The sequence below is a fragment of the Pleurodeles waltl genome, chromosome 3_1, assembly GCF_031143425.1.
Source record: "Pleurodeles waltl isolate 20211129_DDA chromosome 3_1, aPleWal1.hap1.20221129, whole genome shotgun sequence".
Lineage (NCBI taxonomy): Eukaryota > Metazoa > Chordata > Amphibia > Caudata > Salamandridae > Pleurodeles > Pleurodeles waltl.
This window is the reverse complement of record NC_090440.1, coordinates 1460049427-1460076494: the sequence shown is the minus strand read 5'-3', so window position 1 is coordinate 1460076494 and position 27068 is coordinate 1460049427. Positions and strand designations below refer to the sequence as shown.

Sequence of the window (27068 nt, the reverse complement as noted above, 5' to 3'; positions counted from 1 at the left end):
ACGAAAGCATGAAAGAAAAACAAAAAAAAAGAAAGACACATACTTCACATCTTGGACAGTTTGCAATAAAGCAAGCAATCAAAGGTGACGGTAAAACAGATTCATGCAACATATTGAGGAAACAAAATGGCGCCAGCAACAAAATGAGGAAGTAGAGCTGCACTAAGGTGCACAGCGTGGGGGTAAATTAGTGAAACAAGCAACATGGATATAATACAGTGTCAAAGACCACAATGTTGAAGCAGAATACATTGTGCCAGAAAACGGAACGTGAAAGCAAAAGAGGGAGCACAACTATGAAGCACAGTGGGGTGAGGGGCAGAAGGGTTAAGCAAGATGCTTCATAACATCCAAGACAAATGGTATCAGACAACACAACGTAGAAATAAAATGGTACAAGGACACACAGCGTGAACGCTGAATTGAAATAGCGTGTTGGAATCCCATAAGAATCTAAAACGGCATCAGGAAACTAAATATGGAATCAAAGTAGTGCCAGAGAACACACTGTGGAGGTAGATTTGCACCGGGGCGCACAAGGGAAGCGGCATAGTGTAGTGCCACTTGAAAGTAAAATGGTGTCAGGTAACACAATATAGAAACAGAGTGCAAGGTGTCAGGGACCACAACATGAAAGTAACACCAATATGGGGTCCAGTGTAGAAGCAACAGGTGTCAGGGAACCCAATGTGGAATTAGAATGGCCTTGGAAAACACCAGTGAGCACCAGAGAATTTTAGAATGTAACCAGGAAACACAGGAAGCAATAAATCAGTGTAAAGGAACACAAAGTAGATGTAAAATTACACATGAGATATAATGTAGAAACATAATCTGCCAAGGAACTCAACATGATTTTACAGCATTAGGGAAAGTGATGATTTCTAAGGACTAAATTCACAGGTAGTTTCCGGAGATACTGGGGTAGCACTGCCCGTGGGCCTTCCAACCTTAGCACCACCTCTCACCTCTGTCATGCCCCAGAGTATGATCCCACCTCTGCTACCCCCCGCCACTGGAGCTGCGTCCACACGCTGGTCAGTCACTGGGTTCTGCGTCTTTCCACTCTGGAGGCTAAAGGCTTTTGATTGGGTGGGGCACGTCCTACTGCCTCAACCTGCTGTCACTTCATCGCAACACCGAGAGTACCACAATGTGCCGTTCAAACACTAATAGGGGACCTAAGTCCCTCCAGCACAACAGTTAGGGAGGTATCGATCGTCTGCCCCTAATCTAAGTTAGTGACCTCACTTCAGCCAAGTTCCAAGGGACCTATTTCCTTCAACATGAGCGGCAATGATGACTCCAGTATGTTCACCAACACTAAAGGAACCACATACCTTATCTGCATCTAACCCTACCTCACAACATGCCTCCACCTCACTGCAGAAGTAAATCGGGAACCGCACATGAAAAGGGGCACTGATAGCCACCCCAATTCAGCGGGTCCACGGGAGGTGTCCCATGATTTTGGGAACATCTCTCAACAGTGCCCAGGGTGTGTTTGACAGGTGTGTCACCTAAGGCGGCCCTCTCCCCCTAAATAAAGGTCGCTGGCACCCTTTCATACAGGTTATGGAGAGATCTGATGGTTGTAGCTGCTAATTATAGTCATTTGGGAAAAAGGAAGGGGCAGATTTACTAAAAGGTGCAGAATGCAGCGCAGCAACCTAAATCACTGAGCTGATTTGTACAAGGAGGGGGGAGCAGTGCAGAGCCATATTTACTAAATATGGCCTGCTGCTGCTCTCTTCCCCCAGGCTGGGGCACAAACAGGCCGCCTGGCACCATGAGCACACTTTTGCATCCAGGAGCAGAGGTGTGTGCATTAGGTTTAGGAATCAAAGTCTACCCTTCCAGTACAGAATTCTATGCCTCACAATTTTTAAAACATTTCACATTTTGGATGTGTGCTCTACATTGCAGCATACATGCAATGTATGAGGTGTTTGAAGAAACAAATATATTTCTCCAACTTTGCTGCTGTCTCAGAGAGGCGTTATTTTTTACACTAAGCCTGGTCTGCCAATTTTGTTAGCTAAGGCTTAGCATCACAAAGCCATGGCCCCATTCACTGGAACAGCCAAGCACCAGCCTTGTTATTTGCGCTGGAAACAATTACTAAACATGAGCAAAAAAAGTATTGCACTGGAAAGTAAATACCCTTTCAAGACTTTGACTTGCTTTTGTCACTTTGTATGTCTTTGTCCGGATTAAAAGTCTTGATAAATGTGCCCCAAATGTTTTATCCGTGCTCAAGATTGAAAAAATTCCTCTAGTCCTAGATCATTGTTCCTCACTACCTTCACCCCATCACATTAGAACTGCATTGTGTGCATATTATAAAAGAAGACTGCATTATGTGCATATTATGAAAGAAAACCATGTGTTCAATGAATGGAGTTCCCCTGAGGGCACAGCAAATGCTCTACAACATGTTGGATCAGGTCCTGTTGTCATTTTGAGAGTGGTACCCTCAAGTCTTATGTGCCTGGTGATAAGTTCCAGATACCGAATACAGAACCTTAGAGTTTGACCAGATTTAGCCCAGTAAGAGTACATGAGCTCTACTTCTCACAGTATTGTGCTAGGCTTTGCCTAGCAACCAGCAGACCTGGGCTGTAAGAGTGCTTCTTCTTCCAGGTCTACACACAGCCCTATGACAATCAGGTGATAGGCCCTCTCTGTATTATCTGAAAACTCCTGGAAAGAAATCGAAAAAGCTGAAGAAGATGCACTCTGTCCTGACTGAAATAGTGTTTGAATTTTATAGCTAGCTTGCCTTTTGATCAGCCCTGGCTTATAGACAGGTCCCCCAAAAAGAAATAAACCGTAACACTTTGAGGCCGCAACTTCTACTTTGAGTTCTGAGAACCAGTCTATCAAGACATTTGACAGGACCAGGACTCTGCTTGTTACTTATTTATCTTATTGCCAGGAACAGGAACCATGCAACTGCAGCCTTCCTTTGAAGAAAAGGAACTTGTGATGTTCATTGTTGTGAAGATAAAGTGCATGGCCCGTTGGAGAGATGTCTGTAAGGAGAACATCTCCATGAAGTGAGACATACAGTGGCCACAAGGGTCTTGCAGCCCAGGTGACCAGAGCCACGACCAGCCTCAAATCCCAACATTCCAGGTTTGAGATATAGGCCCAAATATCTCGTCATCCAGAAGAAACATGCTAGGTCAGCTAGCTAAACACCATTATCGGCCATTCTTCTGCTTTAATGATGAATCTGAGAATAGTTGGGCCCATTATGGGTTTTGCCCACAGTGTGTTCATTGCCCAAGACACTGACTACTTGTTTCCCCGTTAACCAGTAAATTGGAAAATAAGACTCCTGAGTTAGGGGCCTAGCCCTTTCACACACTGACAACATATTTGTTTTTGGGTGCCTTAATTTTAGTTTTGACTGATTTTGAGACACCTGAGTCAAACCAGGTGACTGAAAAACTAGGGCAAAAGGCGGCCACAGCATAGCCCATTTGATAAATTGTAGTATGCTGTCTGGCAGATTTTCCATATTGATAGATTTGTTAAAACAAGGCTTCTCCGAAGACACTAAAATATTTCCAGAAAGAATAACTATAAGGCCCCCGAGTAATTTTCATTAAACATACTGACTGCATAAGCACTGCTTTGAGTCATAAGTCAGTCCCAGAGTTTGCTGTGTCTGTTTTTTTTTTATTTCTTGAGTAATAGTTATGCTTTCTAATATGTAAATTAATCATGTAATGTTGATGAATTTCTGATTCTGGTTTAAGTTTATTTTAATTGCTTGTGTCATGAAGAGTCAAAGGCTTGATTTAGAATGCAGCAGGTGTGATACTGCATCATCAACATGACGGAGATCCTGTCCTCCATATTAAAAGTGTATTATATCCTATTGCATTTGTAATGCAGCGGACAGGCTATCTGTCACCTTTGTGACAAAGTATCATGTATCCCAAACTCTAAAGCAAGCCTAAGTTCAAATAAACTGTCCCCATTTTCTGGAGTAAGATCTCCATAGCTGGACATCCGATTGAAGTGCAAGAGTGTTTAAGGGCTGGGAAAACAGCAGTAAATGCTAGTGCCCACCACAAAAGAACTCACAAGGGTTGTGTTTGTCTCCACCAATATTCAAGGTGTCATGTCCTTCCACCTGAAATCTATCGTCTTATACTTCTACTCCAAACTTTAAATTGGGGGCACATATCACTATCAAAACAATTATGTGTATATGCCCTTTGCATAGAACATAAAGCACCCTAAAGATCACATCATAATAATTAAGTAGCCTGGGTCTACTTACCCCAGTGGAAAGGACATACCACCCTTCCAAATCCAGGTTATAAGGGGGCAGTTGTTCCACTGCATTAAAAAGGGGGCACCTCAATCAAACTTCATTTCGAGACACTGCAAACACTGACTCCAGCCCTGAAGATTTCACTAAATTGAACTAGTCTAACTAGTTCAATTTAGGCAAAACAAGATCACAACATCCAGAATGCATTTGGTGATCACACAAAGGTTCAGGACTGGAAACAATGCCCATAACAACCTGGAAAGAGATGTTTACCATAGTCAACATTTCCAGTAAGCTGGCCCCCTTTTTCTTCTACACATTTTATGACTGATGCATCAAGGAGAGGGTGAGGGGTCTCTTACAGTGTCTGGTAGGTGCTGTCCTTTGCTTTGATGAACCGGAGAGTGAAGAAGAGGATGGCCTGCACTATCAGCACCAGGATGATGCCTCCCATGAAGCTGGTGACGCTGAAAACAGGTGGTGGGTTTTCGGGGTTGCCGGTCAGAGGCAAGGCTGGAGTTGGTTCTGCAGAAAGAAGAAGAGATGGGACTTCAGTTTACTTGATCTCCACACATCTTCCTTCCCCTCCACACTAATGGATTGTTAATTATAGGATAGTGAAACTTTCTAAATGATCGCTACAAATGAAAAGCTGTTGGCGTGAGGCAGATTTGATTTTTCTTTGATTTTGGTGCATTAATTAATTTACTCCCTGCCTAGCCACCGCATAATACTTCTATATCAATAGGCTACCCACTCCCCTCCCCCCCCTTTTGAGGTGCCAAGCAGTGACAAAAGATGGGAAAGAGGCCAGACTCAGGTGGGAGTAATATAAAAAAGTCTCAAAGCGTCCAACATCAAGTTTCAGATGTTCAGTAAGTCCAGCTTTTTGGTTGGAATCTCGGTACATTTAGCTTTGCTTTTTCTGTTTTTCCATAATAAAGGTAATACTTCATGTGCCAGAATGCTTGAAGTATTACCTTTTGTAACAAACATTGGCAACGCCCGTTGATCTGTCCTGAGAAAGGTCGTAATACTTTTATGATATGATATGTACTTTGTTAATCCCCACCCTTCCATCCAGTTTTTCCTCCACCCTCCTCATTTTCACCATTATACCACCCCTTGCCAATTCTCTACCCTGTCCACCCCCTACCTATTCACCTTACCCACCAACATCAACCTCCATTTCTTCCCTTCTCCTTCCTCTTGAACCAATTCCACGGTTTTAACACCTTTCTCTTCTACAGCAACTCTGCCTGTTCTCTGTACCACCGTGTGTTGCCGTTATTGTTAACACGTGAAACTCAACTATACTGTAGGTGACTATACGCTATAGAAATGTGCTAACTAAATGTTTCTATTTTTATTTTGTAGTCATATAGGCATAGAATTTATATATTTAACAATGAAAAAATAGTAAATGAAAGAAGAAATTGGCCCACCAGCCCTGGCACTGAAGTGACACAGGGCAACACCAGAACACATTAAAACATTTTCCACCTGGAAGGCGAATCTACTGTCAATGGTGAATTCTTGGCTCCAATATTCCCCAATCCACAGAGTGACTTCTTACCTTTGTTCAATGTTTCTGAATCCTCGGAGTGAGTGTGGGAATCTGAAGGAAGAGAGATAGAGAGGGAGGGAGTAATTCAAAATTGCGAAATTTATGGAAAACACTTCAAGTGCCAGATTCAGAGTCATATTGCATAACACCCCCTGTGGGGTGAGTCTGGGATTAAAGTGCCCTACAGTGACTTCCTCAGAGCCCAAGGACAGGGAGAGCTCGAGAAGTCTAAAAGCCAGCACTCATGGACCATTCTCAGAGTGTCTCCCTCAGGCAGAGACACGGATTGCAGGGGTGGGAGATCCTGCACAGGCAGGGACCCCCTCCCCACACACCATCCTGTACATCAGGTTCTACTAGGATGCCAGGAGCTGAGGAAATTGAGATGTTCTGGCAGCTTGAACTCCTGCCTAATTACCACAATGGATCCAGCTGAGAGAGACAAGGACTGCAGGAGATGGGAGGCAACCATGGTCAGCCCTGCATCCTTCCTCATAGTGACTCTTACTGAGAGATATGAGGACTGCATGAGTTGAGAGTTCATTAACAGCCAGCAAGCCTGCACCATTGCCTCACTGCAGCTCTTGCTGCCGGGCAAGAATATAGCAGGAGATGAGGATTCTCTTAGCACAGTTATCTTCTGAAGGGAGATTGAGACTCCCTGTTTGTGATATGGGTGTAATCAACCATATAGCCTCAGGGGCGTCTCACCTTACCTTTGCACATCTCGGTGTCGCTGTCAACAAAGCACCCCTCCTTCACGGTCTCAGTCTCCCTGCTCGGGACACAGGTGCTGTTCTCTGAAAGAGAAAGAGGTGTCATGAAGCTTTAATGATGTGCAGAGTTTCCTTGGCAACAGATACAGTTCAAGTCGTATAGAACCATGAGGTGCATGCAGCCTGTCCTGTATGATAATCAGGAGGAAGCTCACTGTGGCACACACACACCTAAATTAGAAGTCCTCCCATTGTGGGGCAATCCTACCCTGTTTACAATGACCTGGTGTTTTTCTTACTGGAATCGATATCTGTTAGTTCACTGGAGATGGTTCGTATGTGTTTCTGTATTGGTTACCGGCAGAGTACAGTGCTCTGCTGAATTCAGAAGTTATTTAAACCGTTCTGCACCCATGTCAGAAGGTGGCAATTTCCCCTTCTACCGACAACAATGATGGTTGACGACAACTGAGATTCAAGCATGAGATCATTTGTTTGTAACTCTCAAAGGTGTACCTACATATCCTAATCTGTGTTATTTTGTGTGTTTACATGCAGTGGCACCTTCTCTGCTATGGCGGAAGAGAGTCGCTCCCCGCACCAACAACTGCTGCAAATGCTTTAACAATGAAAACATAATAAACTAGGTGATAATAAACTAGGTTTATTATCCTTTCATTGTTAAAGGGGGTGGGGCCATGTGGGGTGACAAGCACTGAGGGGAGTGCACTGTGCACTCCCCTCAGTGTGTATGTATGTTTGGCCTACTGTCTCGGGCTGGCCAAACGCATATGCGCACTGTGCTCTCTCCAGCCCGGAACTGTGTTGCCGGGCTGGAGAGAGCACGCACAGGCTCCCGGCCTGCCAGGGTGCTCCCAGCCAATCCTAATGCTGTTTTGAGCAGTGGCAGGATTGGCCGCAGGGCAGGCTGGGAGCCTGTGTCTGCTACTGAGACGACGAGGATCGGCGGTGCGGTGGTAAGTTTCTTTTTAAACGTATTTATTTAATTTTATTATTCTTCCCCCCCGCGCTGCACCGCCCCCTGTAATCCCTGCGAGCTGCGACTGTTTACATGTGGTGGGGATAGAAACCAAGTGCAGTCTGAATTGTTTTCTTCACAGTAAAATGTTGCCTCCATAATATAAGCTCATTTTGAGTTTCTTTTTCTTGGAGCAGCCCCTTGGACAATTCCTTAGCTAAACCTATAACAATTTCCGACCTAAAAACAGTTGGTTGACCAAATCTTGTTCTGCTTCTTGCTAGCTGTGCCTACAGATCTGCCCCTCTCTTTTTTCTATGCCACGGTCTCCCTCTTCCTGGGTATAGTGTCTCCTTTGTGAGTCCACATCCTGCGGCATCTCACCTTTATTTTCTGCCAATTATTGGTTGTGAATTCCACAGTCCTTACTCAGGGAGTCTGCCATGCTTCTCTAGAAATCCAAGTTTTCTTGCCGGATTTATGCCAGCCCCTCCGTGTTTGTGAACTTTGAAGAAGGCATGGCAATACAATCTCCGTTTGGTTGGGGGTGAGGTGGTCATGATTTTTTAACAATAACTCAATTGGCCATGGGTTCCTGACAGTGCACCAGTTTAAACAAGTACTGACTCTTGAGCCGGTAGGTGGTGTTCTGGGCTTTATGAGACATGGAGGGATGCCTGACCAGAGACATAATTGCAGGGAGTGCTGTTTTCAGCAAAGCTTGGGACAAGTCTAGGTCTTTGCCGTGCAAGAAGAAAGAGCTGAGATGGTCTTTAATGGGAGATGAGCAGACCCTTGACCTGGTGGACCTGAGGCAAAACCTGCTGTGGAACGGCAATGAACCATGAAATAGCTTAAAGGGCCTTGAAGCTCAGCTGGCCAGAACCAAACTGCATTTTAAGAGTCTCATTGGCTCCAAGAGATATATGCCAGAACAGATAAGAAACTCCTCGTGTTCCTTGATGTTGTGGGAGGCAAGGGCTTTCCTCTTTAACCCTAAGACATAGTGATTTACCTTGTGAGCACAGCCTGGTCTTCTAAATTCTGAAACCGTTTTAACCATATTTCTAGCCCTTATTACCTAGAGGTTGCAACAACAGCACGATTTAAAGATGAAACTAGACCCTAACCCTAAAGCCTAATTCTCTCCTGGGTTCAGAGGGTGTATTAGGGCCTTCATTGATGCCATATTCATGATTTCTGTATACAACCAGCTGCTCACACGAGCTGAACCCTCTAAAGATTGTTACTTATGGGAGACCTACTTAGGGTAGTAGCACCACTTCAAGCACCAGACCCCCCAGTCTGTGGATCTGTCTTTGGAGATTAGATGAAGCAGCGGGCGTCTCCTGTTAAACTGTGTCCATGTGCCTACTTGTCACTGAGAACTACAGCCCAGAATCCGACTTCATTGAATTTGGGTAAACTCTTCTGGCACCAGAAAAGTATATTTCTGATTGGTGAGAAGCCCAATCACCTCTGGGTTGGTAGGTATTTGAATATAGAACACTGTAGTGATTTGTGAGACGTTTGACACAAATAGCAGCTGCCCAGGCTTTTAGCTGTTGGGTTGCCCCGCTTGGTAATCAGGCTTGCTTGAACATCAGGATAAAAGGCACAGCTGTAAAAGTGCAAATGAGACATTTGTGACATCTTTTCAGGTACTTTTTTTTTTGGCCATGGACTGTAAACAAGCCATTGCAAAATGGCTCAGAGCAAAAGGTTTCCTAGCGACAGTCACAGGAGAGCTCCAATTCTCTCTCCCCAAAGGATAACATAACCCCTATAGCCTTACTGTGAAAGTGCTACAAATACATTTGTAGTTGAATAGGTGCCCCAGAAGGCACCGGAATAATTAGAAACAACAGGAGAAACCCCTAGATCCATTTGAGACTGGGTGAATTCTAGTACCACGCGACAATGGCTCAACGGTAAATAATTACAGCAAAATACTTGGGAAACAATTAAATTATTGAAGAAGGAATAGGAATGGCAAGCAGCTGAATATTGCTGTCTGTATTTTCTAGGTATATACAAGGAAACAAACAGGTAGACAGCATTAACATTTTAAAGGTAATGTGCAGTGAATAGATGGTGGACACATAGTGCTCATGGATAAAATCGTAAATGGGGCATGTGAGAACACATAATACAAATGAAAATAAACAGCGATGGGCCATTACATTAGACTCATAAGAAACATTAAAATGAAGATCAGAAAAATCAGTTGAATTATGTCATTGGTCAGAAGCCATAAATCCACTGATTTGTTTCAACGGCGTACTGACGTTTATTAGTTCAGGCCATCATCAGGACAAAATTTGCACATAAATACATAAATGATCAATTGCTCTCTGGAAGGAGTCCTAGATCATCAATGGTGAATGGGTCAATCGTACCCAAGCATCCCAGATGGGGAGTTAAAAACTCCAATATTGCAGTTCCTAAGTGGACTGATGAGTGTGCCACCAGGCAGGGTCGGCTTTACTGCTAGTGGTGCCCTTCTCGCATTGCCTCCGCCTTGGATTCCCTCACTAGCACCCTGCAAAAGTGCCCTTCGTCTCTCTATAGCCCCCCCACACATACATTTAGGGCCAGATGTAGGTACCAAGCAAATTGCGACTTGCAATTTGCGAGTCGAAGCGACTCGCAAATTGCAACTCGCAATTTGCTATGCAGAACGGTGTCTCAGACACCGTCTGCGAGTCGCTATGAGGTCGCAAAGACCCACCTCATTAATATTAATGAGGTGGGTCGCAAATTGCGGCCCCATAGCGACTATGGGCACTCACTGACATGGAGGCCTGCTGTAGTCAGCAGACCTCCATGTTCGTGACTGCTTTATCAATAAAGCAGTTTTTTTTTTTTTAAGTGTAGCCCGTTTTCCTTAAAGGAAAACGAGCTGCACTAAAAAAAAAAATCCGAAACCTTTTGTTTCGGAATTTTTTCAGGGCAGGTAGTGGTCCCTTGGACCACTACCTGCCCTGAAAAAATATTTTGGGGTCCATTCACAAAGGGGAATAGGTCCCCTGGGGACCCCTTCCAATTTGCGAGTGGGTTACCATCCACTTCAAGTGGATGGTAACTGTGACTCCATTTGCGACCGCGTACGCGGTCGCAAATGGAATTGCATACCACTGCAAGTCACAAATAGGAAGGAAACACCCCTTCCTATTTGCGAGTCGGAAATGCATTTTGCGAGTCGGTCCCGACTCGCAAAATGCATTTCTGCATAGGAAATTCCGGTTTGCGACTCGCAAACGGCAATTTTTGCCGTTTGCGAGTCGCAAATTGTTTCCTACATCTGGCCCTTAATTTGTTAATAGTACTGGTAAAGGCTGGATTTACTAATCCACTCAGCTATCCACATAAATACAGATCTGCTCTTTGCAGCAGGTACATTAATCCTCTGCGCTACTTTATGGTGAGTCAAAACTGTCACTAGACAAAACCCTTATCTCTCTCTCTAGCATGAACATTACTCACAATAGTTATCTTGACATTTTTATTGCTGCCTGAAAGCTGAAGTGATATGGAACTCTGCAGCAGGTACCTTTAAATCGTAAGTTATTGCTCAACACAGCGCCCCCTGGCCCCCCCTTGCAGTCAGTACACCCCTCCAGGTCAGCGCCCAGTGCTTCTGCACCAGTCACACTGCCCTAAAGCCTCCCTTGCCAGCAGGTCATATTGAGGATATGGCAATATCACTCCATTCAAAATTATGATTAAGGAATTGCCCGGGGCCCAGGTGAGCTAGGGAGGATATCAAGAATGTTCAGGGTGTGAGTTCCAGATCTATTAGCACCTCCTCGAGTACACATTGACTTTCTGACCTAGACAACTTTGAAAGAGTTGAGTATACAAAAGGATGAAAATACTTACTCAAATGAAGTGCAGTAGTAGCTGAAGCTCTATGGAAAACACAGGCATTACCCAGTGACCACTGACTGCCCTCTGAGGCAGGGTACCTTTGAAGGATTTCAAGTGACCAGAGCTCAACCTCCTCCTGTCAAGTCTTGGGTTATGTGTAGCACCTAAAAAATCCCAAATGCAGATGCAACAACACAGAAATTTGGAGCACCTGTAATGCTGTGGTAGAAGCAGTTGCTTAACAAGTTGAATGGGAAAGGTCTGCTATGATATGCCTACTGTAGGGCACCGCTTTACAGCTCTCTGTTCCCAAATATGTGGTGGGTCTCTCCCTCTCTCTCTTTCTTTCTCGATCTCTTTCAAACCAATGATGACTTACTAGATGGCAATGAGAAGCCTTGCGAGTGACATTCTGGAAGGGAATCCACATACAGGTTCCCTTTAGGAAAGGCGGTTCTAGTTCGAATCAGCAATGACCCAGACACACCTGATTTCAGATCTGTACCATAGTGGAACAGTCATTCAAAAAGCTGGAGGCAACAAAAAAAGCTGAGAAATTCAAAGGTCCAATACTCTTGGTGTCTTCAGTTGTTATCTTAATTCATAAGAAATTAGAGTCAGGGTGGCGTGGCCGAGGCGTCAAGATGGCGGTCGCACTTTAGTAGTGATCCAGACCCCTCCGTCATCCGCCTTTGGTAGCGCCCCTTTCGACCCACATCCTGGACCCAGACACGTTCAAGGTACTACATAGATGTCGGAGCAGTGATTGGGCAAAGAGAATGAGCAAGTGGGGATTCGTGGGGCACTGATTTCTGGAAGAGCAAGTTGCTCCACAAGATGGCAGCCGGGCACGACTGAAGAATCACTCGCAGACGTATGCGTATGAGCTCCAGAAAGACATATCGGATGTGAAATACACAATGACTCCTCCAGTCGCCACAGTGAGTGACCAGAGAGTAGGGCCACCTACAGAGAAGCAGGTGCTAGAGCGAAGTTGAAGACTGAGTGAAGTTTGTGTGTGGAGGAGGCCTGGGAATGGGCCGGCATGCGGCTGCCTCTGACAATACAGAGTTATTCTGAGGCAGGGGCTCTGGCCCACAGTGCAGATGAGAGGAAGTGCGGGGCTAGATGGTGAGCCTTGGGTGTAGGCCCCTTTGGGCCTGGGGATGTGCCTCCATTGCTGGTCCATTTCGTTTCCCCTCTCTATAGGAACACATGTGAGCCGTTTAGGGACCATGGAGATGACCCGGTGCCTGTCCCTGTCTACTGACTTACACCAAAGATAGCGCCTAACTGACAACAGGGATGGCATATGAAATCGGAGATACTCACGGTCCATGTAGGAGGCTGGACTGGCTTGTAGTGAGTACCAAGGGGTACTTGCACCTTGCACCAGGCCCAGTTATCCCTTATTAGTGTATAGGGTGTCTAGCAGCTTAGGCTGATAGATAATGGTAGCTTAGCAGAGCAGCTTAGGCTGAACTAGGAGACGTGTGAAGCTACTACAGTACCACTTAGTGTCATATGCACAATATCATAAGAAAACACAATACACAGTTATACTAAAAATAAAGGTACTTTATTTTTATGACAATATGCCAAAGTATCTTAGAGTGTACCCTCAGTGAGAGGATAGGAAATATACACAAGATATATATACACAATAGCAAAAATATGCAGTATAGTCTTAGAAAACAGTGCAAACAATGTATAGTTACAATAGGATGCAATGGGGAAACATAGGGATAGGGGCAACACAAACCATATACTCCAAAAGTGGAATGTGAACCACGAATGGACCCCAAACCTATGTGACCTTGTAGAGGGTCGCTGGGACTATTAGAAAATAGTGAGAGTTAGAAAAATAACCCTCCCCAAGACCCTGAAAAGTGAGTGCAAAGTGCACTAAAGTTCCCCTAAGGACAAAATAGTCGTGTTAGAGGGAGAATGCAAGGAAAACACAAATCAGCAATGCAACAACGATGGATTCCTGTCTGAAGGTACCTGTGGAACAAGGGGACCAAGTCCAAAAGTCACAAGCAGCTCGGAGATGGGCAGATGCCCAAGAAATGCCAGCGGTTGGTGCAAAGAAGTTCTTACTAGGCTGAAGAACTGTGAATACTGCAGGAACGACAAGGGCTAGAGACTTCCCCTTTGGAGGATGGATCCCCCACGCCTTGGAGAGTTGTGCAGAAGTGTTTTCCCGCCGGATGGACGCCAACAAGCCTTGCTACACGCAAATCGTGCGTTTGGCGTTTTTGGACGCTGCTGGGGCCCAGGAGGGACCAGGCGGTCGCAAATTGGACCTGCAGAGAGAGGGGACATCGAGCAAGACAAAGAGCCCTCACTGAAGCAGGTAACACCCGGAGAAGTGCCAGAAATAGGCACTACGAGGATGCGTGAAACGGTGCTCGCCGAAGTTGCACAAAGGAGTCCCACGTCGCCGGAGACCAACTTAGAAAGTCGTGCAATGTAGGTTAGAGTGCCGTGGACCCAGGCTTGGCTGTGCACGAAGGATTTCCGCCGGAAGTGCACAGGGGCCGGAGTAGCTTGCAAAGTCGCGGTTCCCAGCAATGCAGCCCAGCGAGGTGAGGCAAGGACTTACCTCCACCAAACTTGGGCTGAAGAGTCACTGGACTGTGGGGGTCACTTGGACAGTGTCGCTGGATTCGAGGGACCTCGCTCGTCGTGCTGAGAGGAGACCCAAGGGACCGGTAATGCAGCTTTTTGGTGCCTGCGGTTGCAGGGGGAAGATTCCGTCGACCCACGGGAGATTTCTTCGGAGCTTCTGGTGCAGAGAGGAGGCAGACTACCCCCACAGCATGCACAAGCAGGAAAACAGTCGAGAAGGTGGCAGGATCAGCGTTACAGAGTTGCAGTAGTCGTCTTTGCTACTATGTTGCAGGTTTGCAGGCTTCCAGCGCGGTCAGCGGTCGATTCCTTATCAGAAGGTGAAGAGGGAGATGCAGAGGAACTCGGCTGAGCTCATGCATTCGTTATCTGCAGTTTCCCCAGAGACAGAGACCCTAAATAGCCAGAAAAGAGGGTTTGGCTACCTAGGAGAGAGGAAAGGCTACTAACACCTGAAGGAGCCTATCAGCAGGAGTCTCTGATGTCACCTGGTGGCACTGGCCACTCAGAGCAGTCCAGTGTGCCAGCAGCACCTCTGTTTCCAAGATGGCAGAGGTCTGGAGCACACTGGAGGAGCTCTGGACACCTCCCAGGGGAGGTGCAGGTCAGGGGAGTGGTCACTCCCCTTTCCTTTGTCCAGTTTCGCGCCAGAGCAGGGGCTAAGGGGTCCCTGAACCGGTGTAGACTGGCTTATGCAGAATTGGGCACCTCTGTGCCCAACAAAGCATTTCCAGAGGCTGGGGGAGGCTACTCCTCCGCTGCCTTCACACCATTTTCCAAAGGGAGAGGGTGTCACACCCTCTCTCAGAGGAAGTTCTTTGTTCTGCCATCCTGGGCCAGGCCTGGCTGGACCCCAGGAGGGCAGATGCCTGTCTGAGGGGTTGGCAGCAGCAGCAGCTGCAGTGAAACCCCAGGAAGGGCAGTTTGGCAGTACCAGGGTCTGTGCTACAGTCCACTGGGATCATGGGATTGTGCCAACTATGCCAGGATGGCATAGAGGGGGCAATTCCATGATCATAGACATGTTACATGGCCATATTCGGAGTTACCATTGTGAAGCTACATATAGGTAGTGACCTATATGTAGTGCACGCGTGTAATGGTGTCCCCGCACTCACAAAGTTCAGGGAATTGGCTCTGAACAATGTGGGGGCACCTTGGCTAGTGCCAGGGTGCCCTCACACTAAGTAACTTTGCACCCAACCTTTACCAGGTAAAGGTTAGACATATAGGTGACTTATAAGTTACTTAAGTGCAGTGTAAAATGGCTGTGAAATAACGTGGACGTTATTTCACTCAGGCTGCAGTGGCAGGCCTGTGTAAGAATTGTCAGAGCTCCCTATGGGTGGCAAAAGAAATGCTGCAGCCCATAGGGATCTCCTGGAACCCCAATACCCTGGGTACCTCAGTACCATATACTAGGGAATTATAAGGGTGTTCCAGTAAGCCAATGTAAATTGGTAAAAATGGTCACTAGCCTGTTAGTGACAATTTGGAAGTAATGAGAGAGCATAACCACTGAGGTTCTGGTTAGCAGAGCCTCAGTGAGACAGTTAGGCACCACACAGGGAACATACACATGCACACCTATGAGCACTGGGGCCCTGTGTGACAGGGTCCCAGTGACACATACATATAGGCCACAAACCTATGAGCACTGGGGTCCTGACCAGCAGGATCCCAGTGACACATAACAACCATACTGAAAACATGGTGTTTTCACTATGAGCACTGAGGCCTGGCTATCAGGTTCCCAGTGAGACAGTGAAAACAGTGACAAACACCCTGACATACACTCACAAACAGGCCAAAAGTGGGGGTAACAAGGCTAGAAAGAGGCTACCTTCTCACACAACCCCCCCCCAAACGAAGGAAATAAGGCTAACCTTGGCCAGTTGAGACTTTATTGTCTAAGTGGTGATAAGTAGAGAGTAGCTCTGCAATAGACTGGTTACTCCCTTTATCATCCACTATATGGTTACTTCCCTGTGGGGATGTAAACCACCCTGTTTGAAGTTTTTTAGCTAAGCACCAATGTGAAGATGTATTTTCAGAGTTTCTATCAGTAAGTTTTAGTTTAGAGCAGTGGGAATTGTCCACTGAACCTATTTGTAGTGATGGAAATGCCAGACAGGGATGCTGTCTCAGAAAAGCCATAGCTGGGCAAAAACTTTGTCCATCTGGCTGGAAGAGAGAACAGGGATGCTGTTTCTCTTGAGTTGGAGCAGGGCAGGGATGCTGTCCTATGAGCTCCACACTAGGGCAGGGATGCTGTCCTAAGTGTTGTGAGGTAGTGCAGGGTTTGTTCACTAAAGTTTCTCTGGGAGGGTTGGAGGGATGCTCCATGTTAACTAAAATGGTGCTGTTTTTCTCACCAATGTTAGTTATCCCACAGAGAGGTACTTCCACCTCAGGGAGTCCAGCTTTGCCAGCTGATGATTCCCTTGGAACAGGTACCACCCCAGGAGAGGTTTCTCCCACCACAGGAATGGTATCCTGAATGGTAGGGTGGTTAGGGGATACTGTGATACCCTTTTTACCTGTTGATGGAGAGGGATCCTGAGTTTTCAGGCCTTCTCTCCTTTGCTTTTTCATTTCACTTGAAATGAGAGGGAACAATTCCTCAGGGATGCCCAGCATGGCTGCATGGGCATAAAACTCTACATCAGCCCAACCTGAGGCCTCTAGGTCATTACCTAAGAGACAGTCTACAGGTAAGCTAGGTGATACCACCACCTGCTTTGGGCCAGTAACTCCACCCCAACTAAACTGAATTATAGCTAAGGGAAGAAACCTAGTGGAGTTATGGACATCAATAATCTTATACTGTTGTCCAATGATGTGTTGTTCAGGAGGCACTAGGTTTTCAGTCACCAAAGTGAAACTTGCACCTGTGTCCCTGTAGGCCAAGGCCTCAACACCATTTATTGAAACTGTCTGCCTGTACTTATCCATTGTAAGGGGACAAGCAGCCAGTGTGGCAAGGCCAATGCCACTAGGTGTGACAGAAACTGTCTTGGGACTGATTACATCAGTTTCCATTATGGACCCATAAGTGAACCCAACTACACCCTTTGCTTGACTGTTGCCAGCAGTCCCACCACTAGTACCACTACTGCTAGGGGCACTAGAGCTTGATGTATTAGTGGTGGTAGGCTCAGGGGGTTTACCTGGACAGGACTTATCCCCTGGCCTATGGCCTCTATTTTTACACACAAAGCACCAAGGCTTTTTAATGTGTGCAGGTTGGGAAGAAGAGGAAGAATTTGTTTTATCCCCACCCTCTGAAGAGTGTTTAAGATTTGAAGTGGGATCTTTGGTTTTACCCTTATCCCCATGCTTATCTTGAGATTTTTCACCATCTTTCTTCTTATTGCCATCTTTGTCACCCCCTGTATGAACTTTTCTGTTCACCCTTGTTCTGACCCATTTGTCTGCCTTCTTTCCCAATTCTTGGGGAGAGGTCAGATCAGAGTCTACCAGGTACTGGTGCAACAAATCAGACACACAATTATTAAGTATATGCTCTCTCAGGATTGTGTTATACAGGCTTTCATAATCAGTAACTTTACTGCCATGTAACCACCCCTCCAAGGCCTTCACTGAATGGTCAATGAAATCAACCCAGTCTTGTGAAGACTCCTTTTTGGTCTCTCTGAACTTTATCCTGTACTGTTCAGTGGTTAAGCCATAACCATCCAGGAGTGCATTCTTAAGAACTGTAAAATTATTGGCATCATTTTCTTTCACAGTAAGGAGCCTATCCCTACCTTTTCCACTAAATGATAGCCATAGGATAGCAGCCCACTGCCTTTGAGGGACATCCTGTACAACACAGGCCCTCTCAAGTGCAGCAAACCACTTGTTAATGTCATCCCCCTCCTTATAAGGGGGAACTATCTTGTGCAGATTCCTGGAATCATGCTCTTTTGCAGGATGACTATGGGGAATACTGCTGCTGCCACCATGGGTTTCTAAACCCAACTTCTGTCTTTCCTTCTCTAATTCAAAAGACTGTCTATCCAAATCCAGCTGTTGCTTTTTAAGCTTCAGTCTGGTTTGTTCCACCCTCAACTTATTGAGTTCCCTCTCTAACATTCTGTCATCAGGGTTGGTGGGAGGGACATTTCTAGAAACAGAGCTATGATGGGAATGAACAGAAGGAGACCTGTCCCTTACAGAAGGCACCCTAACAGCTTGGTTTACAGAAACATTACTACCAGTATGGTGAGAATAAATGCTTTTGCTATGATGTGAGACAACACTATTTATTTGGTGTGGCTCATCATCATTACCATCTATGCTAGATTGTCTAGTAATGGGCAGGCTAGGAAGTTTCTTTCCTGAATCTTTTCCTGGGGGAGTCCCTGAATCAGATTGGGAACTATTAGGTACTTTTTCAACAGCTGGGGCACCTATGGCCTTATCCTGTTCTCTAAGCATATTAAGTAACAGTTCCAAGGAAGCATTCTTCCCTACACTCAAACCTCTCTCTATACAGAGACTCCTTGCTCTTTTCCAGCTAAGGTTGTCATATGCAAGTTTGGACAGATCAACACTTTGGCCTGTGCCAGACATTTTTTAGAGAGAGTTAAAGTGATAGAGAAAGAGAAAAAAGTTTTCAGAACTTTTTGGAAAGACAGAAAAAAACTTTTTAAACTTTTAAGAACTTTTTGAAAGTTTAGGAGTACTTTTCAGCACTTAGAAAAGAGTGAAAAGAGGAAATGCAAAACTTTTTGGCTATGTGTATATACACTGACCTTGTTTTGTATATTTTTCTCTTATGAAAAGTACAATGACAAGAGTGGTAAGTAGTCTCAAGCACTTATCCCACCACTGCACAACCAATGTAGGAGGCTGGACTGGCTTGTAGTGAGTACCAAGGGGTACTTGCACCTTGCACCAGGCCCAGTTATCCCTTATTAGTGTATAGGGTGTCTAGCAGCTTAGGCTGATAGATAATGGTAGCTTAGCAGAGCAGCTTAGGCTGAACTAGGAGACGTGTGAAGCTACTACAGTACCACTTAGTGTCATATGCACAATATCATAAGAAAACACAATACACAGTTATACTAAAAATAAAGGTACTTTATTTTTATGACAATATGCCAAAGTATCTTAGAGTGTACCCTCAGTGAGAGGATAGGAAATATACACAAGATATATATACACAATAGCAAAAATATGCAGTATAGTCTTAGAAAACAGTGCAAACAATGTATAGTTACAATAGGATGCAATGGGGAAACATAGGGATAGGGGCAACACAAACCATATACTCCAAAAGTGGAATGTGAACCACGAATGGACCCCAAACCTATGTGACCTTGTAGAGGGTCGCTGGGACTATTAGAAAATAGTGAGAGTTAGAAAAATAACCCTCCCCAAGACCCTGAAAAGTGAGTGCAAAGTGCACTAAAGTTCCCCTAAGGACAAAATAGTCGTGTTAGAGGGAGAATGCAAGGAAAACACAAATCAGCAATGCAACAACGATGGATTCCTGTCTGAAGGTACCTGTGGAACAAGGGGACCAAGTCCAAAAGTCACAAGCAGCTCGGAGATGGGCAGATGCCCAAGAAATGCCAGCGGTTGGTGCAAAGAAGTTCTTACTAGGCTGAAGAACTGTGAATACTGCAGGAACGACAAGGGCTAGAGACTTCCCCTTTGGAGGATGGATCCCCCACGCCTTGGAGAGTTGTGCAGAAGTGTTTTCCCGCCGGATGGACGCCAACAAGCCTTGCTACACGCAAATCGTGCGTTTGGCGTTTTTGGACGCTGCTGGGGCCCAGGAGGGACCAGGCGGTCGCAAATTGGACCTGCAGAGAGAGGGGACGTCGAGCAAGACAAAGAGCCCTCACTGAAGCAGGTAGCACCCGGAGAAGTGCCAGAAATAGGCACTACGAGGATGCGTGAAACGGTGCTCGCCGAAGTTGCACAAAGGAGTCCCACGTCGCCGGAGACCAACTTAGAAAGTCGTGCAATGCAGGTTAGAGTGCCGTGGACCCAGGCTTGGCTGTGCACGAAGGATTTCCGCCGGAAGTGCACAGGGGCCGGAGTAGCTTGCAAAGTCGCGGTTCCCAGCAATGCAGCCCAGCGAGGTGAGGCAAGGACTTACCTCCACCAAACTTGGGCTGAAGAGTCACTGGACTGTGGGGGTCACTTGGACAGTGTCGCTGGATTCGAGGGACCTCGCTCGTCGTGCTGAGAGGAGACCCAAGGGACCGGTAATGCAGCTTTTTGGTGCCTGCGGTTGCAGGGGGAAGATTCCGTCGACCCACGGGAGATTTCTTCGGAGCTTCTGGTGCAGAGAGGAGGCAGACTACCCCCACAGCATGCACAAGCAGGAAAACAGTCGAGAAGGCGGCAGGATCAGCGTTACAGAGTTGCAGTAGTCGTCTTTGCTACTATGTTGCAGGTTTGCAGGCTTCCAGCGCGGTCAGCGGTCGATTCCTTATCAGAAGGTGAAGAGGGAGATGCAGAGGAACTCGGCTGAGCTCATGCATTCGTTATCTGCAGTTTCCCCAGAGACAGAGACCCTAAATAGCCAGAAAAGAGGGTTTGGCTACCTAGGAGAGAGGAAAGGCTACTAACACCTGAAGGAGCCTATCAGCAGGAGTCTCTGACGTCACCTGGTGGCACTGGCCACTCAGAGCAGTCCAGTGTGCCAGCAGCACCTCTGTTTCCAAGATGGCAGAGGTCTGGAGCACACTGGAGGAGCTCTGGACACCTCCCAGGGGAGGTGCAGGTCAGGGGAGTGGTCACTCCCCTTTCCTTTGTCCAGTTTCGCGCCAGAGCAGGGGCTAAGGGGTCCCTGAACCGGTGTAGACTGGCTTATGCAGAATTGGGCACCTCTGTGCCCAACAAAGCATTTCCAGAGGCTGGGGGAGGCTACTCCTCCGCTGCCTTCACACCATTTTCCAAAGGGAGAGGGTGTCACACCCTCTCTCAGAGGAAGTTCTTTGTTCTGCCATCCTGGGCCAGGCCTGGCTGGACCCCAGGAGGGCAGATGCCTGTCTGAGGGGTTGGCAGCAGCAGCAGCTGCAGTGAAACCCCAGGAAGGGCAGTTTGGCAGTACCAGGGTCTGTGCTACAGTCCACTGGGATCATGGGATTGTGCCAACTATGCCAGGATGGCATAGAGGGGGCAATTCCATGATCATAGACATGTTACATGGCCATATTCGGAGTTACCATTGTGAAGCTACATATAGGTAGTGACCTATATGTAGTGCACGCGTGTAATGGTGTCCCCGCACTCACAAAGTTCAGGGAATTGGCTCTGAACAATGTGGGGGCACCTTGGCTAGTGCCAGGGTGCCCTCACACTAAGTAACTTTGCACCCAACCTTTACCAGGTAAAGGTTAGACATATAGGTGACTTATAAGTTACTTAAGTGCAGTGTAAAATGGCTGTGAAATAACGTGGACGTTATTTCACTCAGGCTGCAGTGGCAGGCCTGTGTAAGAATTGTCAGAGCTCCCTATGGGTGGCAAAAGAAATGCTGCAGCCCATAGGGATCTCCTGGAACCCCAATACCCTGGGTACCTCAGTACCATATACTAGGGAATTATAAGGGTGTTCCAGTAAGCCAATGTAAATTGGTAAAAATGGTCACTAGCCTGTTAGTGACAATTTGGAAGTAATGAGAGAGCATAACCACTGAGGTTCTGGTTAGCAGAGCCTCAGTGAGACAGTTAGGCACCACACAGGGAACATACACATGCACACCTATGAGCACTGGGGCCCTGTGTGACAGGGTCCCAGTGACACATACATATAGGCCACAAACCTATGAGCACTGGGGTCCTGACCAGCAGGATCCCAGTGACACATAACAACCATACTGAAAACATGGTGTTTTCACTATGAGCACTGAGGCCTGGCTATCAGGTTCCCAGTGAGACAGTGAAAACAGTGACAAACACCCTGACATACACTCACAAACAGGCCAAAAGTGGGGGTAACAAGGCTAGAAAGAGGCTACCTTCTCACAGTCCACCATCCACCACACAAATAAAGTTGCAGTCCAGATCTGAGCTGCATAGGCGAGTGAACAACACAAATACCTCAGCACATACAGGCATGGAACAGTTTACCACAGGCCTGGGCGTGACTCCTGCAGAAGACTTGGGACTAGGTGGACCTGGTGGAAAATCCTTACCCGCAGGAGACCTGGCCACCATTCTTCAGGCTATCCATGCCTTCCAAACAGTGGTAGAGACAAAAATTGGGGAGGTCAGAGTTGATGTGACACTAGTGCGCCAAGACCTCCGCAATGCAACTGCAAGGATCCCAGAGGCTGAATCTCGACTATCTAACGTGGAAGACAAAGTGAATGTTCTTAAATCTTAAGTGTCAAAGCTGCTAGTTCGGACATCGGAATTGCATCACAGAGCTGAGGACGCTGAAAATTGCTCAACGTAATAACATCCACATCAAAGGCATTCCCAAGAATACTGCAGCCTCATCCTTGTCATCCTTCTAGGAACACTGTTTTAAAACATGGGTACTGCTGAATTGCCTTACACCTTGATTTACAATTGAGCAAGCTCATAGGGCTCTACAAGCTAGACCTTTCCCAGGATCACCACCAAGACCAGTGATACTCCAGTTTTTCAACTACAAGGATAGGGACGCGATGCTACAGGAGGCTCATGCTAAAGGTGAGCTGAGCTGCGATGGAGCAAAGGTCCTCATATTCCCAGACTACACATGAGAAGTCCAGCAACATCGTAGATCCTATGCAGAGGTTAAGCAGAAGTTGAGGGCAATGAAGGGGTACCTCATTGTCTTCTCTTTCCAGCTAGTCATAGAGTGGCTCATGACAATAAAACTCATTTTTTGTGACCTCCATAGCGGCATGGACATGGATAACTGAGGGGATCACATTGGCCCCCTCTGACCGTGGCTCCCACTGGCCTGTAAGGTACCAACTCTGGACAACCAGCTACTGCAGCCCCAAAATCAACGGCAGCACATGTGTTCTAGGAGGCGCAGAACACAGCGCAGGCCTCTGTCCAGCTCTCCTGTAGCCTTTGTACAGGGGGGGCACACACTCAAAGCCACTTGAGCAACCAGCAATCACCAACACCTGCAGTGCTGTGACCGGAGCCACCGGCAGGGGGACTAGGTGCCCCCAACGATTCCGACCTGTCCCTTATTCAATCATTGTGACATTTCCACAATGAGAAAGAGGGAGAATGGACATTTGTTCACGTGTTGTTATGTAACTGCCTATCAAAATATGTTTTTCTAATCCTGTTTTATGGAGGGGTCGACCACTGTACTTTAGATTGGGTGTTAAGAGTTTAAAGACTTAAAGACTTCAATGTTATATAAGGGTGACCAATGCTTCTGGGGGTCATATTGGGTGGGGCGGGAGTTGAGGGGTATGGAAGTTTGTGCCATGTTGTGTGGCTCCTGTTGTTGTTGTTAAAGGTCAATGTTTTTTTGTTCTGTTTACCAAATGCACAAGGACTTAGGCATACACCATTACTGAGTAGGTGCTATGGTGAATATCAGGGCAATAATCCCATTCATCTGGTCAAGGATCGATGGGGTGTCAAAAGAGGCCCCCATAGGGGCGTTAAGTTGACAGACAAACAGAGATATGATGGGTGCGATGCAGGTTATTTCATGGAACGTTAATGGTCATCTAGATTCGATCAAGCGTACAGCAGTACTTGCTTACGTCCACCACCACCGACCCGACATGCTCTTGCTACAAGAGACCCATCTTCTTGAGGACCATTGTCCCTTTTTGGCTCGTAGGGGCTTTGACAGGGTTTATCATGCCAAGTTTGTTCGTGGATCGAGGAGGGTAGCTATAATGCTTCACCTCGCCTTCCCCATGGTAGTCATCCAGGTGGTCCTGACGGGGAGAGTTGAAGGACTCACCATCAACATTGTAAGTGCAAGTGCCCTTCGGCACACTGTTCTGCACAACCTCACCAAACTGTTCCTAGACTTGCCCAAGGGATCACTATTCTAGATGGAGACTTTAACACAGTTCTTGGCCCCTTGTGTGACTCTACAGGACCCCTCTCTAGTCATAGGCAGACTACGGCCTCAGGACTGTCGAATTGGCTGGAGTCACTGGGGCTATGTGACACATGGAGAATTTGGCACCCACAATGCCGTCAATTTACACATACATCGGCAGCACACCGTACGCAATTCAGAATAGACCTTGTTTTACTAAGAGACACTGACTGCTGCCACCCTACTCACATTGAGATCCTCCCAAGAGGAATATCAGACCACGCACCACTCCGGTTTGTACTGGAATCCACCCAGGTGGTGGTTTGCTCAATATAGCGGATGACTGCACGGTATCTGCGGTCTAAACCCCACACTCAACAATTGCAAAAAGCTATTCAGGAATACTTTGTTCTTAACAAGGGCTCACTTTAGTTGGTGCGTACCCTCTGAGGGGGGAGCAAAGCAGTGGTTCCGGGCACGGCTAAGGGACTCATCCGTTCTCAAGAAAAGTCCCAGATGCTACACACTACCTATCCAGCTGGAAACTACACAATCTATACAGCCGGTGACGAGTTGGCCCAGCAGCTTTTTCTTATACGGGAAGAAATACATGCTTCCTCGTTAGAAGCTGGTAAACACCTTTGGTGTGTGTCTAATTCCCGGGTATATGGATGAGGGGGGTAAAAATTGGAAGCTATTCTACTGGTTAGCTTCGCACCACCAATCATCTAGAATTATCCCTGAAATCATTAATACACACGGAGAAACGGTTAGCAAGCTGCAAGATGTGGCAGATACATTTGCCTCCTATTATGAGGTACTATACAGGGCTTCTTTGACGATTAACCAAGATCATGCCTGTAAATTCTTAACAGACATTCCCCTCCCCAAACTGCCCCATGCAGAAGCAGCCATCCTTTATAAACCCATAACAAGAAAGGAAATAAGCAAGGTAATTTCTTTGCTGGGAGCCGGAAAGACTCCCGGACCTGATGGGTTTCCATTGGAGTACTATAAAGTATTTCGGGATGAACTGACGCCCCACCTTAAGGCCTTATATGATGAAGTTGACCAACCAGGCGCCTTTCCAGAGGGGTTGGATATGGCCACTATCATGGTGCTTCCCAGAACTCATCCACCTTCGTGGTCATGTGCTGATTACAGGCCAATCTCCCTTATAAACAGTGAAGTCAAAATCTACGCCACGGTTCTTGTGTCCCCCCTTAAGAAGATCCTGCCACTGTTGATCCACTCAGATCAATATGGTTTATGACCAATTGAAGCACGCGGCACTGTGTGCCTCGTCTTCATGTTGCCCTGGCACGGGGTCACCAACTGCCCCGCAACTTGGCACTTCTTTTTGTTGATTTTGAGAAGGCTTTTGATACCGTGGACTGGGGAACCTGCTCCTAGTGTTGTGGCGCGCCGTCTTAAGATCCCGATTTTGTCGATTGGTTCACGCCTTATACACTAACCAAATGGTCCGAGTGCAGGTTAATGGTATCTTATCTCCTGCCTTCTCTAACCGCCGGGTAACGCGTCAGGGCTGCCCCCCTCCCCTCTTCTTTTTGCCCTGACCATTAGATTAGATCCACTGTATCAAGAATGGAAATGGGATAACCCACACAAAGATTGCTGATGACGTCCTGCTATATATGGCAGAAACCAGAGAATCTGGCCCACTAAGTTTTCATCTTCTGCGCTGCTATGAGGAGGCATCAGGCTCTGAATTAATCCAGCCAAATCGTGCTGGTGCCCCTGGTGTCATCACAGGACTACTATGGCTGGCAGGAGGTGGTGCCAATCAGTCTGTTGAGTTTCAAATATTTGGGCATCTGGGTGGTCCTCTTCCCAGAGCTGGTATGGTCTCTAAATCTTACGCCACTGATGTCTTGGGCAATGCGGACTTACAGCAATGGCAAACACTGTCACTAAACGTTTTGGGCCTTGCGGCACTGTTTAAAATGAGGATATTGCTGCGTATCTTATATGTGCTTCAGAATTTCCTTTTCCCAATCCTGCACTCCTGGTTCCGTACACTAGATAAAACAGCAGCCTCATTTCTTTGGCGTGGCACTAGACACCGAATTGCATTGTAACACTGCCAGAGGGGGGTGTATGGTGGGAGGATGGGAATGGCCAATCCTTAACTATATTATTTAGTGACATGGCTCTTGGTTGTTCATGATTGGTTTAATGGGGGCTGGGCCGACCTGGCATATCAACCTGTATTAGTTTCACTTAGCTTCCCACAAATTTTCGATCTCCTCTATGGCTCCCTGCTCCCCGTGAGATGGACCCAGTGACTAGAGTGTTTTTTCTTGCCTGGCGTGCGGCCCTACGTCATACACATTGGGATAATGTCATCACTCAGCAGACCCCATTGTGGCAAGGCACATGGTTGAAAGAATCGACTACCCTAGGTGGGTTCGGGAGATGGGACTTTCTAGGCATTTCGAAGTTGGTCTTACTAGGTATAATAGAGGAAATGGAGGGTTCTAGGGCAGACCAAACATTCGTAGGTGTTCATGGTGGCGAAAAGAGACATTGCAGCCACGTGGAACTCCGCTACTGCACTGTCTCTCTGGAAATGGAAGCAAGTGGTTGATTGGTGTGCAAGTCAGGAAAAATCGGTTTATGAGGTGAGAGGATGGCCCCATAAACATACAAAGGTGTGGGGGAAATGGTTGGATCTCCTCCCATGAACAATCATTGATCTGTTGTGTAATGGTAACAGGTCATATGTGTGTTTGGGTGTTGTACTAAAGATTTCCATGCTGCCTATATGTTGTTTACTTCATGCTGACAACAAGCGTGCCTTTCCTGGGTATTCTCTCTTTTTCCTTTTCTCTTATAAAACCAATAAAAACATGTTTATAAAAAATAAAAAATAAATTAGAGTCTTCATCAACAGCATGACAGACGTAAATGGAGATTTTCAGCCCTGAACCTTAAAGTAGAGGTGTCATCAGTTGAGATGTGAAGATGCAAAGTTTGGTGACACATAACTTTGCAAAATTTTTTTTTTTTATT

The 27068-nt window shown here is 46.6% G+C and overlaps 1 protein-coding gene across 5 annotated transcripts in view; it reads right to left on the bottom strand.

The window, feature by feature from the left end:
• CD164L2 (CD164 molecule like 2) overlaps nucleotides 1-27068 on the bottom strand; it is a 184075-nt gene that overhangs the window by 126399 nt on the left and 30608 nt on the right. For all 5 annotated transcript variants that reach the window (XM_069225044.1, XM_069225047.1, XM_069225046.1 and 2 more), the window contains exons 3-5: nucleotides 6575-6658; nucleotides 5868-5909; nucleotides 4654-4816 (exon numbers count right to left, since the gene is read on the bottom strand). In XM_069225044.1, coding sequence (XP_069081145.1) covers nucleotides 4654-4816; nucleotides 5868-5909; nucleotides 6575-6658 — 289 coding nt within the window. The remainder of the gene's footprint in view (nucleotides 1-4653; nucleotides 4817-5867; nucleotides 5910-6574; nucleotides 6659-27068) is intronic.